Source organism: Sciurus carolinensis, chromosome 13 (assembly GCF_902686445.1).
Source record: "Sciurus carolinensis chromosome 13, mSciCar1.2, whole genome shotgun sequence".
Classification (NCBI taxonomy): Eukaryota; Metazoa; Chordata; class Mammalia; order Rodentia; family Sciuridae; genus Sciurus; species Sciurus carolinensis.
The window spans coordinates 26,376,244-26,394,835 of record NC_062225.1 but is presented as its reverse complement, the minus strand read 5'-3'; the positions used below and the strand labels follow the sequence as shown (position 1 = coordinate 26,394,835).

The 18,592-nt window shown below is 39.0% G+C and overlaps 1 protein-coding gene across 1 annotated transcript; it reads right to left on the bottom strand.

Moving 5' to 3' along the window:
- Window positions 1-123: 123 nt before the first annotated feature.
- On the bottom strand, window positions 124-13,508 carry Mthfd2 (methylenetetrahydrofolate dehydrogenase (NADP+ dependent) 2, methenyltetrahydrofolate cyclohydrolase). Its single transcript, XM_047522787.1, has 8 exons — window positions 13,359-13,508; window positions 7,893-8,077; window positions 5,991-6,113; window positions 5,458-5,610; window positions 4,545-4,652; window positions 3,385-3,477; window positions 2,753-2,878; window positions 124-1,577 (listed from the first exon to the last, which is right to left on the bottom strand). The coding sequence occupies exons 1-8, from the start codon at window positions 13,457-13,459 to the stop codon at window positions 1,414-1,416; spliced, it is 1,053 nt and encodes a 350-aa protein (XP_047378743.1). The 5' UTR covers window positions 13,460-13,508; the 3' UTR covers window positions 124-1,413.
- Window positions 13,509-18,592: the final 5,084 nt, after the last annotated feature.

Here is an 18,592-nt window from a genome sequence, read left to right as displayed (position 1 = left end):
TTGAGAACAGCAAGGAGAAAATCCTCTGTAGCAATGTGTAAACTGAATGCCTGGTTTAGAAAACACTCAGAACCACTTAAAGGAATCTTACAGATTAAGTTCTTGGTTTGGCACTACCTGTTGGGATTAAGGACTAGGCTGGTTTCTTCATAGTTCTTTAAACCAATTTGTTTAAGTTTAGAGGTTGGGTGTTACCCAATATAGAAATAACTAGATCATATTCAATGAGAAAAATTCACTCTGGTTAGGTTACAACTAAGACAGTGGTAGGAAGACAGTATTTCAGAAACATTCCACACCAGATAAATGTGTTTTATTTAAAAAAACCAACAACAACAACAAAAAAAACCTTTAAAAAAATGCACACACATACACACACACACACACACAAAAAAAAGAACCCCTTTCATCAGAAAGTCTAAATTCAATATTAACTCAAGCTCTTTAAAATCTTTCAGGAAAGATGACAGAAAAGAAGGCAGCTGTGACAATTCTTTGGTGGAAAAGTTGCATACTTACACCAGCTGCCCGATGATTATCAAGCCCAAGTTTTGGTTTTCAAAAATAGGTTTCAAGACATATCAAATAAACCATGCAGATACCCACTAGCAATACAAAAACTGAATAATAAAGTTTAAAAATGTAGCAAAATGGATTTAGCAAAAAGGATATAGTCAAATATGACAATACACACAAATAATTTATAAAACAAGCCTTTCAATCCTAGAAAATGCACAAGGGGGAAAACTCACTGAAGGCTAAGGTATGCAAAGTGAGGGTGACAGCAAATGGAACAACCCAAAACATTTCCCTAACAACTAAGCCAAAAAAAAAAAAAAAAAAAGAGCTAGTAATGTTTTTCTTTGTTCCAGCCAATTCAGTTCTCTTCAGATAGATTTGGTTATTGAGCAATATGTATAAAAATTATGGTGATTTTTTTTTCTCCACTCTATTACCATTTCTTTCTTTCCCCTAATTTTTTTCTCTCTAACATTTTTTTTTTTTTTTTCCTTTGGTTTAACCAGTTGAACTCAAAAGGCCTGGAACCTAAAATGAGTATCAACTCTTATTGGAAAAGCACTTGGGAAATGCAATCCTAGAAAAGGCAAAGTTTTAACCGAAGTGGCTTGACAAAGTTAAGCATCCATTCTTGATGTGACAAGGTATCCCATGTTAATCACTAGGTTAATGGCTTCTCTTGGCTAGATCACAGGATCCAGCATGACATTGGAGTGTTCCCTGGTGAGGCACTGCAGAGCCATGTGTGCACAAAACCCACCCATTTCAGCTTTCAATAAATACAAAGCATCATTTTAAACCATTTCAGTAGAATAAATTAAAAATATTGCATTTCTCGTGGCCTGCTTCATGGACTGGCTTGAAGTGCTGTTCATGGCACAGTAGACACAACAGTTAATTGGTGGCTACTCCAAGTTCTTTAGACTTCAGCACTTCCCGCTCTTCAGGCCTCAGCACTTTTTTTGCAGCAATAATAGTATTCTTCATTAGCATTGCCACTGTCATGGGACCAACACCCCCAGGGACAGGAGTGATATAACTGGCTTTCTTCCTGACTCCTACATGGAAACAAGACAGGCTGCTTCAGTTGCGGCAAAGGACACATATATACTTTAACATTATGAAAGAAGCATACCAAAAAAAAAAAAAAAGCAACAATAAACATAAGCACCTTCATTAGCCTCAAACTCATTAAAAGAAAATCACAGCTACATTATTCAAGAGTAAACGCTTTTGAACACATTAGTGAAATAACATGCACATAATATGCAGTTACTCAATAAATACCTGTACATCTAATAACATGTAGTTTTATGGTTATACTTTTCCATGTTAAATAAATTTAAAAAGAAACATCTTAGTAGGTTAACTGTATGGAAGGTATAACTCTAAGAATAAGCATTACCTCAATATTCACCCACAACATTTTTTACATCTTGAGAATAATTTACCCAAAGTACCAAAGTAATTTTGTACATCTAATAACTTATAGTTTTCCAGCTATACTCCCATTTTTTTTTTTTTTTTTTTTTTGGTACCAGGGATTGAACAGGGGCATGTAACCACTGAGCCACATCTCTAGCCCTTTTATTAAATACATATTTTATTTAGCAACAGGATCTTTTTGAGTTGGCTCAGGGCCTTGCTAAGTTGCTGAGGCTGGCTTTGAACTTAGGATCCTCCTGCCTGAGCCTCCAGAGCCACTGAGAGTATAGGCATGTGCCACCATGCCTAGCTCATACTCCATGATTTCACAACACAAGTATCTAAAATAACCTAGAATGGCTTTCATTTTTAAAAGATTTCTTTCAGTTCTTTTTTTTTTTGGGGGGGGGAGGGTACCAGGAATTGAACTCATGGGTACTTGACCACTGAATCACAACCCCAGCCCTACTTTGTATTTTTTATTTAGAGATAGGGTCTCACTGAGTTGCTTAGCACCTCGCTTTTATCGAGGCTGACTTTGAACTCTCATTCCTCCTGTTTCAGCCTCCTGAGTTGATAGGATTACAGGTGTGCACCACTGCACCCGCTTCTTTCAGTTCTTATGAAAGCGTTTTAAACAGCATTATGAGAGTAAGACAAGTTCAAAAGTTAAATAAAAAGTGGTCTATCAAATCAAAATTTTTAAAAAACTAAAAAAAAAAAAAAAAAAAAAAAAGTGGTCTGTCCTAAATATCCATTAAAGGTAGTATTAGTTGATTTTATGCATTTTTAAAATTACATCATTTACCTTCAAAGTCTACATCTCCAACCAACTTGGGTTTAGCAGTTACAGGATCCTGAATTCTGTTTATTCCCACATCAATGACTGCTGCTCCTTCCTTGATCATATCTGCTGTGATCAGATTTGGAATGCCTGGCAATGGAGATAGGAATGATCAACTTAGTACTGAAAAGAAGATCTAACCTGTCAGATTCTTGCCTTTCAATTTCTAGAGACTTAAAAGAGGTAACTAGGAGCTGGACTTGTAGCTCAGGGGTATAGTGCTTGCCTAGCATGGGTTCGATTCTAAGCACCATAAATAATAAAGGGCCATCAACATCTAAAAAAATTTTTTTTTAAAAAGAGCTAATTAACACCTTTTATAAAAACTTGTTAAAGAACCAAGGAGCCACTTAAACTTCATATAGTAAATGGAACTATTTTTAGGTCTTAGGAATAACTTTCTCCTATCCAGTCTATAATGGAGTGCCAAAAACCAGTATTCCAACCATAACTCCACCCTCATCTTTGAAGGCAACTCAAAGAATTATTATGAGGGGAAAGATGAATGGTAGCAAGGCAGGTGGATCCTAGGAGATGAGGTACAACCTCACTCTTCTGAAGAGAAGTCCTTCCAGCCCTCTCTCTTAATTTCCTACCTGCAGCAGATATGACAATATCTGCAAGAATTGTATGCTTCTTCAATTGTTCCTTGGGAGTATATCGATGAGATATTGTAACGGTGGCATCACCTATGAAGAAAAAAATTTAATTATTGAATCAAAGCTGGTTAACATAAATATTCATTAAGCTTGTTAATTGTGTTGTTAAAAAAAAAAAAAAAGCTGGTTAGGTCTCAACTAATCAAGTCATTGTAGAAACTCACCTCTGAAAAATCACTGACTTAATGTCTGTGCCGTATTGGACATCTAATTTTCATTTGCTTTTTAAAGTTAATACTCAATGTAGCTTTTACCTATTGGTCTTGGCCCTACCCTTTGGAATCATACTTAATTAACTTTGTTCCTTGTTCTATTTCACAGCCTTCCAAGAATTTTATCTTGTCTAAGCAAAATATCACTAGGATTGAAGTTGTTATTTATTTATTTATTCATTGATTTATTTAGTACTGGGGATTGAACCCAGGGCACTTAACCACTGAGCCACATCCCCAGCCCTTTTATTTGAGACAGGGGCTCATTAAGTTGCTTAGGACCTTGCTAAGTTGCAGAGGCCAGCTTGGAACATGTGGCCCTCCTGCCTCAGCCTCCTGAGTAACTGTGATTACCAGTCATATGCCACCACACCCAGCTGGGTTGTTTTAAAGTACGCCAAAACATAGCTGAAAATATAGTTTTGTTACTATTTCTGATATAAACATATAAAGTCATTATTGCAACAATTTCATGTGGTAACTGATTTATGAGGCTTTTTCTTAGATGAAATAACACAACTTGACATGTCACATGGCAGTCATATCAAATCAACTCTCTGCAGTAGTCTGAGATATTTTTTCTACCAAACAACCCAGAACACTATATTAACTTCAAATCAGAACTGCTTCTTAGCTCCAACCATCAAAGCCACAACTGAAAATTTCTAATTGCCTACAAACATGCTTTACTCAAAACTCAAATTGATTTCTAAAGTTAATTCCATAATAAATGAATTGAAACTCCTTGATGATACTGAGTAGTTCTACACAAAGATTATTCGCTAAGTAAATGTTAACAGAATTAAACAAACGTATTTCCAATGGCCTCTCAAGGTTCTCAGAAAAAAGGAGAAGAGGGCACTGCTCTGAAAGCAGTCTCCTTACCTCCAGGTCTTTCATGAGCCCCATCTGTGTGTAGTAACATTGCAATGGGCATTCCAACATTTTTTGATCTTCCAGCCACAACCACATTCTTCCCTAGGGTTGGAATACCTATGAAAAAAATATATTTTTGCATTAAAAGTAGTGTCAGCCTTCTAAATTGTGGAAAAAAAAAAAAATTCAGATGACCTGGGACATGAATTCAATTTTAATAGTGAAGGAAGTCACTAAGCTTATTGCCTTATCAGTCAGAGTTAATACTTGCCACACATAGAAAGGGCTAAAAGAAAACAGGATGCAATGGCACATGCCTGTTATTCAGTGACTTGGGAGGCTGAGGCAGGAGAATTGCCAAGTTTGAGGCCAGCATCAGCAACTCAGTGAGACTCTATCTCAAAATAAAAAATTATAAGGGCTGGGGATGTGGCTCAGTACCAAAAAAAAAAAAAAAAAAAAGAAGAAGAAGAAGAAAAAAGAAAACAGGCGAATGTGTCCTGTAAACTACAAAATATAAGAATATGAACTACCACCACTACTAAATCTCAAGTTCCTTTCCTGAGGTTTCTGAATTAAAGTCCCAAAATAGTCACAGACAAGTATTAGAATAGGTAGCCCACCAGAGTAGGAACAGAAGATATGGGCTAGGGTTCCACTCTTTGGAACTGTAGAAATTTTTGCCATTTGCAAGTACAGGTTGAATGTTCCTTATCTGAAATACTTGGGACCAGAAGTGTTTCAGATTTCACAGATTTTCAGATTTTGGAATATATGTATAGAAAGTCTATGTTTGTATAACTTTATATTTACATTTTTCATAACTTTATCAGTTGAGCATCCTGAATCCAAAAATTGACAATGCTTTGCCCTTACTTCCTTGATAATTCTAACAAGACATAAGATTCTAGGATATACCTACCAGTTCGCTTAATTATTTCCCACACACCCCATGGGGTAGCAGGTAACATGGAATACTGGTCCAAACACATTCGTCCTACATTAATTACATGAAAGCCATCAACGTCCTTGTCTGGAGAAACAGCATTGCAGATCTTTCTCTCATCGATGTGCTCTGTAAAAGAAACCAAAGCTGAGGCCTTAAATCACTATTCTGTAGTTAGGGGTGCTTGACTCTGTCTTATCTGATTTGTTATGCAAATCCAACCCCCTTCTGACTTGCCTCCCTGATGCACTTCATCTTCACAGATGTCAAATGCCAGTATAGAAGTCAACATCCTTTCTTTCTCTTTGCTTCCCTTCACTGTGGTTTGTACAAAGGTTTCAATATCAAGACAAGCAGCGATCAGTATTCTGAGTAGGTCTGTCCCATTAATAAAATATTCAATCTTTTTACCTGACCTTTAAGTCAAATCCACATAAAGGGCCAGAAGTACAAAGCAGCCAAGCCTCTCCAGGGCTTAGACACCATTATAACTAGAGACCAAAACTCACCTGGGAGAGGGAGCTGAACAAGCAGACCGTCTACATTTTCATCATTATTTAATTTATTGATTAAATTCAATAGTTCTTCCTCTGAAATTGAAGCTGGTTTCACAATTGTCTCACTGTTGATTCCTATTGTAAGAAAATGATGAAGTTAAAGAAATATTGAGTTACTTAGTGAGCACAGCTATGTTGCCAGCCATGCTCTGCTACCACAGGGGTTTTTAATCATTGCACCCACCCTGGCAGCTGAAAAACTAAACTGGCTCTCAAGGAACCTAAAAAGTTTAACTTCACATATATATAGGCTAGAGAAGACTACCTCAACGCTTTCATACAATATTCTGTGTAATCTTCATTAATCTCATTTTAGAAATCAGGAGACTAAAGCAGACAGATTAAAAAGCTAGTTGGTGCTGGGAGCATTGACAAATGCCTGTAATCCCAGCAGCCTGGGACGCTGAGGCAGGAGGATCCCCAGTTCAAAGCCAGCCTCAGCAATTTAGCAAGGCCCTAAGCAACTTTAGTGAGACCATCTCTAAATAAAAAATAAAAAAGAGCTGGGGATATAACTCAGTGGTAAAGTGCGCCTCTGGGTTCAATCCCCGGTACAAAAAAAAAAAAAAAAAAAAAAGCTAGCTTGTGGCACAGTCAATCATTCTCTTTCCAAAGTCCATTCCACCTCCCAATGTCTTTAATAGTTTGTAGCCATGTGTGGTGGTGTAAACCTGTAATCTCAGTGACTTGGGAGCTGAGGCAGGAGGATTGCAAGTTTGAAGCCAGCCTTAGCAGCTTAGTGAGGTCCTGTCTCAAATGAATAAATAAATAGATAGGACTGGAGATGTAGCTCAGTGATAAAGTGCCCCTGGGTTCAATCCCCTGTATAAAAAAATGTCATAGCTTACGATTTTCTAGAGGTTTCTAAAGGTTTTCAGCTAAAAGGGCAGGAGGTCTCAATTTTCAGTGCCCATAAATAGAGTTCACCAAGGGCTCAGAGGCTAATAACTCCACCCAGCCATACTAGAAGGCCAGAAAGGAAGGGACCCTGGTGCTCAGACCACTGACCCAGAAGAGCATTGGCACAGGTGTATCCGAGCCCACCGCCTCTTCTGCAGTTATGCAGTAATCTGTGGTACTGAGACCTTACAAACCTCCTACCAACCAGACCCAAATCACTTTTTTGTTTGTTTGTAACATGATTTTTCTTTTTAACTTTTTTTTTTTTTTTTTTTGGCGGTGCTGGGGATTGAACCCAGGGCCTTATGCATGCAAGGCAAGCACTCTACCAACTGAGCTATATCCCCAGCCCCACAAATCACTTCTAACTGCATGATTAGCTTTGGAACCAATCAGTAAAGAATTCAAAAGCTATTTCCCAGAAGTCAGAGTCATTTCCTTCAAATCTGTGACTGTTCAACCACATCACTAAGGTGTCTTATGGTCTTACTGCTCAATCTTTCTCCGTTACCCTATTGCTCTAAACTGCTACACCTAAGATAGGGACCCTTTTTATTGCTCAAGAAAAGCAAATATAAAACATGTTCAAGATCACCTGTTAAATGTTAAGGCCAAGAACAGAATTTAGCTTGTATTCCAGGACACCAAAAATGCCAATCAGGTTCTTCCTATTCCAGTCGATAAGCTGCCACAGTAAATTGGACCTAATTTCTTTGCAATGTTTTGGACACGGTTCAATCATATGAGCCTCCTCTGCTTGAATTTTCTTTCTTTTTTTTTGTGGTGCTGGGGATTGAACCCAGGGGCTTGTGCTTGCGAGGCGAGCACTCTACCAACTGAGCTATATCCCCAGCCTTGAATTTTCTAATCAGAAAAAGGAATCATAAATTACAATGGCATCTGCCTCAGAAAAACTTCAACTGAAAGACAGAGGGGTCTGACAGCAATACATACCCACATCTGCAGCGGCCCTGGTTTTGTTGAGGACATAGGAGTGACTTGCAGGATTCTCACCAATCAGAATCACGCTCAGATGTGGCCGCTTGTTGCCGGAGGCTACCCACTCTTCTACCTCCTGCTGTACTTCCTGCTTGATCTGCTGGGCCAGTTTCCTTCCAGAAATGACAACAGCTTCATTTCTGCAGAAGGTAACAGAGTCACAAAACCAAATAGCTTAGATTTCTATAAAAGTAAAGCTCCAACTACAAAAAGTTGTTATTAAACCCTAAAGCTTGGATTAAAATGCCTGGTGCCTAATCTGAGGGATTCAAGAGGTGAACATGTGTCCAGCTACATGTTTAGGGGGATAAAGTTAAATGAAATGGTTAATCTGAAGCTCTGGGAGTTTAAGTGACTGACCAAGTTCGTGTTTTGCCAGTGCTGTTAATAACAGGTCATGTCTCATATTATTTCCCAATTATTCTATTGCCTTTTAATTTTTTATCATGCTTTTATAAAGAGTTCTCCCTTGGTATCTGTAAGGAATTGATTCGAGGTTCCCTTTTCTACCCATGGACACTCAAGTCCCTTATATAAAATGGTACATTTGCATACAATCTACGCACATCCACCCCTATACTTTTTTTTTGCGGTGGGCGGGGGAGGTAGTACTGGAGATGGAAGCGGGGACTCTTCACCACTAAGCTACATTCCCAGCCTTTTTAATTTTTTGAGACAGGGTCTCTCTGAGCTGCCCAGGGTGGACTTTAACTTGCAATCTTCCTGTCTCAGCTTCCTAAATCACTGAGATTACGTGTGTGCCACTATGTCCGTCTCCCCTATACTTTAAATCATCTCTAGATTATTTATAATACCTAATACAATGCAAATCTATATAGTGTTACACAGTATTGTTTAGGGAATAAAGCCAAGAAAAAAAGGTCTGTACGTGCATCTTTCCCCAAATACTTTCCATCTGCAGTTGGTTAAACCCACAGATACAAAAGGCTGACTATATATAAATTAAGTGATGTAATTACACCAATAAACACAATGCTGGCCAGGTCAAACCTCACAATGCCTACCACTGCCCATAGCCCCTGTGGGAAAGAGGGGGAGGTTCCTCCTCATAGGTGGCAAAATATTCTACCCCCGGACCCCACAGCTCATCCACAGCTGACAAACCATCGGTGAGTATCTGACACCCAGGGTGACAATTCCTAGGTTGACCAGCAGTCCAGTTAGTGTAATAGCTTAGCTCAACAGGAGCAGTAGCAGTTAACTGGACCAGCAAGAACTCCTCCCCTAGAGACTTCAGACTATAACCACAGAGGACCTATTGAGGATGGAAACAGCTGAAGATTGACGAAGAAGCAGAGATAAGAGAATAGCAGTCATATCAATGAAAGTCAATTAGGGCAAAGAATCAGAAAACTGCTTGAGTTGGGCATGGTGGCCACTCAGGAGGCTGAGGCAGGATAGCAAGGTCAAAGTCAGCTTCAGCAATTTAGCCAAGACCTTATCTCACAAATGAAAAAGGACTGGGGATGCAGCTCAGTGGTAAAGCACACCTGGATTCAATTCCTAGTACTAAAAATAAATCAAAAAAAAAATTCCACTAGCAGTAGGGCAACTCCAATTTCTAAAACTATGTTCAGACCTCTTACAAGACTGTCTCTTCCCAATAAGAATGGGTTATGCAGCTCCTCCTGAACTCTATGAAGCCCAAATGTGGAGAGTTCTAGTTTCCTTTTTTTTTTAAATGTTATTGTATTTTTTATACCTTTATTTATTTACTTTTACGTGGTGCTAAGGATCAAACCCAGTGCCTCACACATGCTAGGCAAGTGCTTTACCACTGAGCTACAACCACAGCCCTGAGTCCTAGTTTTCTTATTTCCACACACATCTTTACAGTAAAGTGCCATTACTTAAAGAAAAGAATCTTGTCCTTAAGCAAAAAAAAAAAAAAAAAAAAAGCCATGAAAACAAGTCTTTCCCTTTAGACTTCTGTCCTCACTGTCATATGAGCACTGCTCCAATCTTAAGACCAATGAAATATCCATTTCCCCTTATAATACATGTTTTAATTCTCAGGAATACAGCACTCAAGTATTGGACATCAGATAGGATTAATTCTCAAGGTCACTGCTAGTTCAGACAATTCCAAATCTCTAATCTTTTAATGTCTGCATTTTATTTGCATTGTGAATAAATACCTACTCTAAACCAAATCTCAATGTCTTATATGTAATACAAAAAATTTATATTATTTATATTCTATCTTGTGAGGTATTAAGATCTCATAATACTTAGCAAACCAAGTACTTTTACCCAGATTTTATGTAATACTAGTATGGTACAAAATATATAATAGCATTTAATTTATACCCATGGTTTATTGAGGAATTAAACCATTGTTAATATTCATAAGTCATTTAGAGTTGAAGAGAACTACTAATAGAGCTTTGCTGATACAAATACCCCAGTAACACTCCTGAACTATATTAGTACCTGGAATGCCCTTCCTTGACCCAAAATACATTCCCAACCCTGGAATGCTACAAAATCAAATAGTACTTAAAAAGAGTTTAAGATAGTCATATTACTGAATGAAGTAATATATGTAAAATGTCAGGTATATGTGATCAATAACATTAATTTCTTATGTTCTTCTCTTGGTTGTATATACACATATATCCTTAATATATAATGGATATATTTTTACATAGTCATGAGCAATTACATACACACACACATGCACACACATATACTCAGTGAGAGGCACTTAGCTTGCCCTTCATAATAAATTTCTTTGAAAAGCAATTAACTTAGGAAAAATGGTAGCAGCTCACTTGGACTAAAAATGATATACTAAAGTTAAGGACACAGGGTTCTGGGAGAAGCCAATGTTCCAAGCCCCAATCTTTGCTTCCAAAGGCAGTTCTGGGTATTATGCCAATTTGCTTAAAAAAAAAAAAAAAAAAAAAAAAAAAATTGTCAGAAGAGCAACATGAACTAAAAACAAAGCCACAATGTAATGAAGATCTTTCATAATATAACCACATTTTAGCCCTCCTCTGCTTCTCACAACTCTGCAAAAATGCGAAACACATTAACTAACCCTATCATCTCTTTTGCTCAGTAGCAGATAAGTCATTGCTAACCTCAAATAAACAGGGAAATAGGGAGAATAAGCCCAGTCCCATAAGAAATCCAAACATTATAATTCTTTTAGCTAACATACATTTAAGTGCTTTTGCAAATGTGTTTAGAAAAATTTTCCATTCAAACAATGAATAGAAAAAAGTCAAGAGGTCTGTTCCAGTAAATTTGAAATTAAAATTCAAGTCAGCATCATCTTCAGTTTCCCTTTAACCCAATGGCTTAGTCATTTTCCATTGAAAAATCAACCATTGGGGCATTTTACAACTCAAAACCAACTTATTTTGGGAAGAGTTCTGTTATCTACTTACTAATAGAACCAGTAATGAGTGAAGAAAGATACAAAAGGGAATGGAACTAACATCTATTTAATAGTGGGTCTTTTGCTACATACATTACTCTCAGTTACCTTGGGGCCATTATAATAACCCTCTTGCACAGAAGAGGACACTGAGGATAGTAAAAACGAGATTCAAATGCAGACTTCTGCCTCAAAGTCCATTTACCCCTCTCCTCCACTATCTCCTAGGCTACTATCTATCTAGTACTCTATCTAACCCTGGGGTTTGTGTTCCTGAAACCCTCAAACAGCAAAACATGGTCTCTGTTAATAACAAATGTGCAGTACAGAGCACACACATTGCCTTAAAAAATGTGGAGCCTACAAGTACATTCAGAAAGGCAAGCAGTAAAATGAGAGCATTTGTCACCTGTGTGTAAGCAAACTGGTCTAGTTCTTTAGGTAATGAATTAGAAGATCTTTATAAATACCATTAAATCTTATGAAAGCTCTGATCCACAGGCAACTGTGGCCAGCACTTAGGAGGAGGGAAGAGAACAGACAGTAATGAAAGATGAGACCGAAAGGCTGGTCAAAATCAGACCAAGAAGTCTTGACTGTCCTTTCCAACTTCTCCTTCAAAAACACACTCATGGGCTGGGGTTGTGGTTCAGTAGTAGAGCGCTTGCTTGCCTAGCATGTATGAGGCACTGGGTTCAATTCTCAGAACCACATATAAATAAAGGTCCATCAACAACTAAAAAAAATTTTAAAACAACAACAACAACAACAACAAAACCCTCACTCATACTACACATATTCTGCATCTTGAGCTGCAACAAGCAGTGCCTTGGAAATGTCTTTAATAGCATTTTTACACCAAGTGGAGACTACACACCTATCCTAATCCTTGACAGTTCCACTAATGAAAGAACAGTTTTTATCCCCGCTAACTCTGCACAACCTAGCAGAGTGTCCAGTGTATGCTGGGGAAAAAATAAAATAAAATAAATGCTGCTTTTAAGGGTACAGGACTCTAGCTGCAAACGATCTAAAGACTGACAGGAAAGGGTGCACAGATGTGGCAAGAGAAATTACAGTCCTCCAAAAGACTCTTCAACCTAGGTTTAGAATGGGATTTTTGAGGTTCAAAAAGATCAAGAAAAACAAATTACTCCCCTAAGGAAATGCAACCAGAGCTTTCCCTGTCTTCTTCCTAGTATTTTTTTTTTCACTAATTTTTTTTATTGTGCTAAGATGCACATATAAAATTTGCCATCATGACCACTTTTAAGCTTACAGTTCAGATGATATTACATTCACATTTAATACAAGTGCAAACATCACCTCTATTCATTTCCAAAACTCATCTTATAAAACTGAAACTATCCATGAAACAATAACTCCCCACTCCCCTCTTTCTTCCCCCAGCCCCTGGCAACCTCCCGGGTATTTATCATCTCAAGTTACCCCGGTTGGAATGGGCCACTTCGTGGGGTGGACTGCAGTCAAAGCCCGGAGGACCACAGTACATTCATTCACCTCAGCAAAGCCGCAGCTAAAAGCGCAGCGCGAGCCACACCCACCTCGCGGAGGAGGAGCGAAGAGCGGGTACCCCTCTAGCAAGCCGGCTCGGGGATTTCATCAGACTGCACCAACCCCAGCCGCCGCTAGGGTCTTAGGAAGGGTCCGCTCGCAGAAGGCAGCTCTTTCGGAACCCTTCCCGGCGCTCGCCAAAGGGTCTCTGGTTTCCCAAGACAACTCTCAGCATCACAGCCAGCGTCGGCGGGTTCTAGCCGGTAACGTCCTTATGTTCCCATGTAAATAGGGCACCCCAGAGTCTCCTGAGCCTTCACTCCAAACTGTCGGTTACTGCAGCACTCGGTGCCACGTCGCCCCGCCACACCTCTCTAGGCGGCCACCGCCGCCAGGGCGATGATTGAAAGACGTCCCTCAGCACTCCGCCGGAACCCAGGCGGCCCCTGTTCTCGGTTTCCCCCGGCTTTCCGCGCTGCCGGGCTCCCCGATCCACTTACCGAACTGCGGCCAGGTGGAAGGAATGATGGAGGAAGTAGCAGCTTTGCGCGGGCCGGAGCAGCCGGGTGACCAACGCGGACAGGAGGGAAGTTGCAGCCATCGCCAGCGCCGGTGCCCGTGCCGGGAGAGAAACGCGCGCGCGGGCCTCCCGGTTATACCTCCACTCCGTGGTAGGCCCCGCCCCCCGCCGACACCCATTGGTCACTTCCCCACTCTGCCGGCTGTCTTTTGGGCCTGCTGGAACCGAGAGAGCCAATCGGTTGTCTTCATTAAACGTAAGCGATGCAGGATAGAGCCCGGCCTACGATTGGAGCAAGAAGAGCCAGCAACCAGGCTCTAGAAGGCTAGTAAGTCTCAGTAGCACGGCCTGATTGGCTAAGGAAGTCAAGCCCCTGCCTGACGCAGCTATAGTCACACAAGCCCGGCCGACAGGAACTAGAGTTCATTCATTCATTGAACAAATGTCTGAAGGCCTACCGTGTGCCAGGCGCCGTAAAGGCACCGAAAAAGGTGGATAAAAAGGCAGATAGAATATCAACGAAGAAATGTAGATGGAGTAGAAAATCACCACTTGGCAAAGTCATAGTAAAAACTGATGCAGAATGATCAATGAATGTCAAAACAACTGGATGAAAAGTTGGATGAGGAACAAGATACTTACATATAGGTTCGCCAGATGTAGCAAATAAAAATAGTAGACGTGCAATTAAATTAGAATTTTAGATAAATAATTTGAGAAGGTCACATTTGTATTTTTTAAGGCATATTATTTTTCTGGAACAAAAATTCAACTGGCTTTCCTGTATTTTATCTGACAGCACTTTTGCAAGTCTCAAATTTTCTCTCCAGCAAAATACTTATTAATAACAAAAACTAAGTGATCAAATTTAACATCACCAGTCATGAAACAAACACCTTATGAGCTTCTTAATATGATGCACTGAGAAGGACATATCACTTCATAGCTTTAAACAAGCCTGAAAATTAAATGCAGTGATTTAGGAAAACCTATAAGTCTCCTATAAAGTGTTACAGATTTCTCATTTTTACATTGAGAAGAGAGATCACAGACATGCAATGTAAAAACTGTCCAAGAACAAAAACATGCATGGTGGCACACGCCTGTAATCCCAGCAACTCCAGAGGCTGAGGCAGGAGGATGGAAAGTTCAAAGCCAGCCTCAGCAACTTAGGGAAACCCTAAGCAACTTAGTGAGCTCGTGTCAAATATAAAAAATAAAAAGGGTTAGGGATATAGCTCAGTGGTTAAGTGCCCCTGGTTCAATCTCTGGTACCAAAACAAAAACATATTCCTAAATGTAGGGAAAAAAACACATTCCTGAAAGTTTGGAATATGCTATAAGGTTTTAATCGAATCATGAGGAACTATCAGACAAGCTCAAATTGAGAGACACTCTACAAGCTAAGTTACCTATACTCTCCAAAATTGTCTAGACCATGAAAAACAAAGAATGAGGAAATGTTCTAGATAAAGGAGTTATGACAGCTAAATGCAAATGATTCTGGATTGGATTCTGGACCCTCTAATATTTTTGTTTCTCTTCTTTTTTTTTTTCTCTTTTGCTATAATGACATTATAGGACAATTGGCAAAATGTGAATAAGGTCTATAGTTAGTTACTAGTATCATAACATTGTGAATTTCCTGATCTAGCTAATCATATTGTGGCATGTAGGAGAATGCACACTACTTGCCTTTAGAGATAAAGGGACCACTTACTTTCAAAAGATCCGGAAAAAATAAGGATATGTGTTAAAAATAAGGGTATATGCATATGTATGTTTGCTAGGGTGCTCCTTCTCTTTCTCCCTCACCTCTCCCTCTCCATACATTTGTGTGTGTGTATTTAAATATATACACCAGGTGCAGTGTGCACACCTATAATCCCAGGTGCTCAGGAGGCTGAGACAGGAAGATTGCAAGTTTAAGGCCAGCCTCAGCAACTAAGTGAGACCCTGCCTCAAAATAAAAAATAAAAAGAGCTGGGGATATGGTTCAGAGATAAAGTACCTCTGAATTCAACTCCTAGTACCCAAAATTAATTAAATAAATATATTTGCTATATATATATATAAACTTCCTCTTCTTAAAAGGACACCAGTCAGACTGTATTAGAGGCTACCCTAATGCCCTCATTTTAACTTAATTATTGTTTTGAGGCTCTATCTCCACTTATAGTCACACTATAAGGATAAGGTTTCAACACTGAATTCTGCGGGTAATACATTTCAGTCCATAGCAATATGTATATATAGAGAGAAACTGATCAAACAAATGGCAAATGTAGGATAATAACAGTTGGGGAATCTGAAGGAATAGTATTCTTCAAACTTATCCTGTCACCTTTCTATATGTCTGAAATTACTTAAAATTTTTTTTTTCAAAAAGTGATGTTTCTGTCCTCCTGGGGCTTGGCATAGGCAGACATCTAGTGAACAAGAAAAAAGACTAGAAAAAGAATATGATGCTGAGAATCCTCAAGACAATGGATGTGGGAGGTTGTATGGTTTGGAGCATGGTCTACAGGTTATATGACTAGGTTATATGACCAGAACCTGTCCCCAGCAAGTCCAGGTGAGGAAGCCCCTTCCAGTTACCTGGGCTTATAACCATGACTGTGAAGAAGGAAACAGTCATGCCCAATTTTCAAGAAGCCCAGCCCTCTTAAAATTTTGAGAATTCTCTTTGCCAAAACTGTGAAATCTCAAGAGGGAAATTACATGTGAACATCACTGTAGGTGTTTAACATGCTTGACAAAAAGGACTTGTTTCTATGTTTCCACAGTATTATATTGAAATATGATTTGTTTAAGACAAATACTTTATACCCCAATTTTTAGATCAAGTTCTGTGGGGTAAGGTGCTCAGGTTCTTCTATACCCAGCCCCAATCAATCTTTCTGCCTGCTTTCTTCCCTCAGACCCCAGAGAGCACATCCTGTCTTTTTATTATTAGGTCACATTCCTCTCTGTTTCCCAAAATCACTGCTACTCATCCTTCAAGGCTGTACCCCCAGACTGCCTGACTTAAAAGTTTGTTCTCTAGGCCTCCACATCTAGCTCTTCACTGAGACTTGTATAATTTCTCTCCAAAATATATCTCAATTTCATCTACCACTCCCCATATTGACCTAGTCCTGGTCAACTAGATCTCTGCCCAGATAAGTATGATAACCTCTTATCTGTTTTGGCTTTTAAAAGAGTAGATAGCATTGTTCTTCCAAACACTTTTCAGTGGGTGGCCACCTGGCTTCAAATAGGCTAAAAGATTCTTGGTGACTGGTTTCATTTCACTTCACTTTCCCCCTAGAGAGTCACATTCTCATCACACTGGGTTCTTTCAGTTCCTCAACTATAGTAAACTCCTGACTGCTTCAAAGCCTTTGCATGCTCTGTTGATTCTGAACAGAACGCCCCACCTCTCCTCTTTGATCAGCTAACTCATCTTCTGGGGACTTAGTTTAAATGACACTTAAACTCCTCAGTCTCTCTTTGATCCTTCTTGTCACATTCTTTTAATGCTCTTCATGCATTCTATGCTTTTCACTTACTACAACTGTAATTACATATCATCTACTGGTATAATCATTTGATTAATATCTGTATTCCCCAACTGAATATAAGCTCCAGGAGGACAGAGGCCATACATTTTGTTCAGCAATGAATATGACTAACACAGAGGTCTGATTTCCGACTTACGACATTTTCAGAGTGGAAATAGTCATGTGGCTTTTTTGTTCCAGTGAGTTTTTGGTGTCTGATAAATTGGATTTCTCTTTCATAGTCTGCAACCTGGGTCTCAAGATAATGGGCAGGGACATCTTAGCAGCTTTACTGTCCTTTTAGACTTACCTGTGACTGAGGCTAAAACATGAACTCCTGGGAGCACCAACTGGCTGGGAGAAGCAGGAACCCTTCTGTGACCAAAGTGGGAAGAGGCCCTTTGTGGGTACAGTTGATAGTGTAAAGCTGGAGGTTTGCAAATGATGAGACAGCACACTTACACAAAATGAAAATGCAAGGTTGCAAATCCGTCCAAGGAAGCTGGAAAGGGGTGGGTGAGAGATTCAAGAGAGGAGGAACTGGTGGCTTTATAACTTGCCATTGAACTTCTGTTTTCAGTATCTGCTATAAGCAGATGGTGTGCAGTGATCTCTCTGTTTGACTGAGACAAGGAGGGAATTAAAAAAAAAAAAAAAAAACTTCCACAATCTTTGGATAGCCCCCATCTAGTGAAAAGAAATTGCCCTGAAGCAATTAGCAATCAGCAATTTCTCTTTCTCCACTCCCTTCTCTCACCAGAAAATCTTATCTTTGATTTCTAAGTGACCCATATTGATATCAGTCAAATATTGACCTGGGATTTTCACCTAATCCTGAAGGCTATCTCCCTCCCTCCCTAAACATAACCATAGTAAAAGCTTTATCTACTAAATTGCTGATCTTTCATTGATTTGATAATTCTTTGGCTTCAAGAACAATTCCATTAAAATGGGGGAAAAACCTTGAATCCTTTATTCTTCTGATGTTTTTATGATAATTATATTACTTAGATAATGTAAGTTATGAAAAAAGTATGAGTCTGCATCCTTAGGTATATAGCTTCTATTCAGTTATATCAAATCACATGTTTAAATTATAAACTCGAAGTCAACAAAATAAAAATAAACATAATTTAATGTGACAGGTGATATTTGAATGAAATAAAATCAACATGACTATCATGGTAACAGGTACAGGGGACAATCTCTTATTTACACCAGTCCTCCTGCACAGCCATTTGCTGTTCTATTTCTCAAGTTTCCCATAAATTTCCCTTTTTCTTGCCTTTTTCATTCCACTGTGGTGTCATGTAGCTGTCACTTGGTGTTATTGAATCCTTCACCCACATGAAAACCTGTACCTGGATGTTAATAGCATTATTCATAATGATGAAAAAGTGAAAACAACCCAAATATCCATCAATAGATGACTGGATAAACAATAGATGACTGGATAAACATTGTGCTGTGTTGCACAATGGAATATCATTCATTTTGTGAAAGGAATGAAGTCCTCAAATATGTTACAGGGGTGAATCTTAAAACACTGTGCTGAAGTCAGTCACAAAAGATCACTTACTGAATGATTCTATTTATATGAAATGTCCAGATTAAGAAAATTCATAGATATAGAAAGTAGACTAGTGGTTGGCAGGAGTTGGGATGGGGAAGG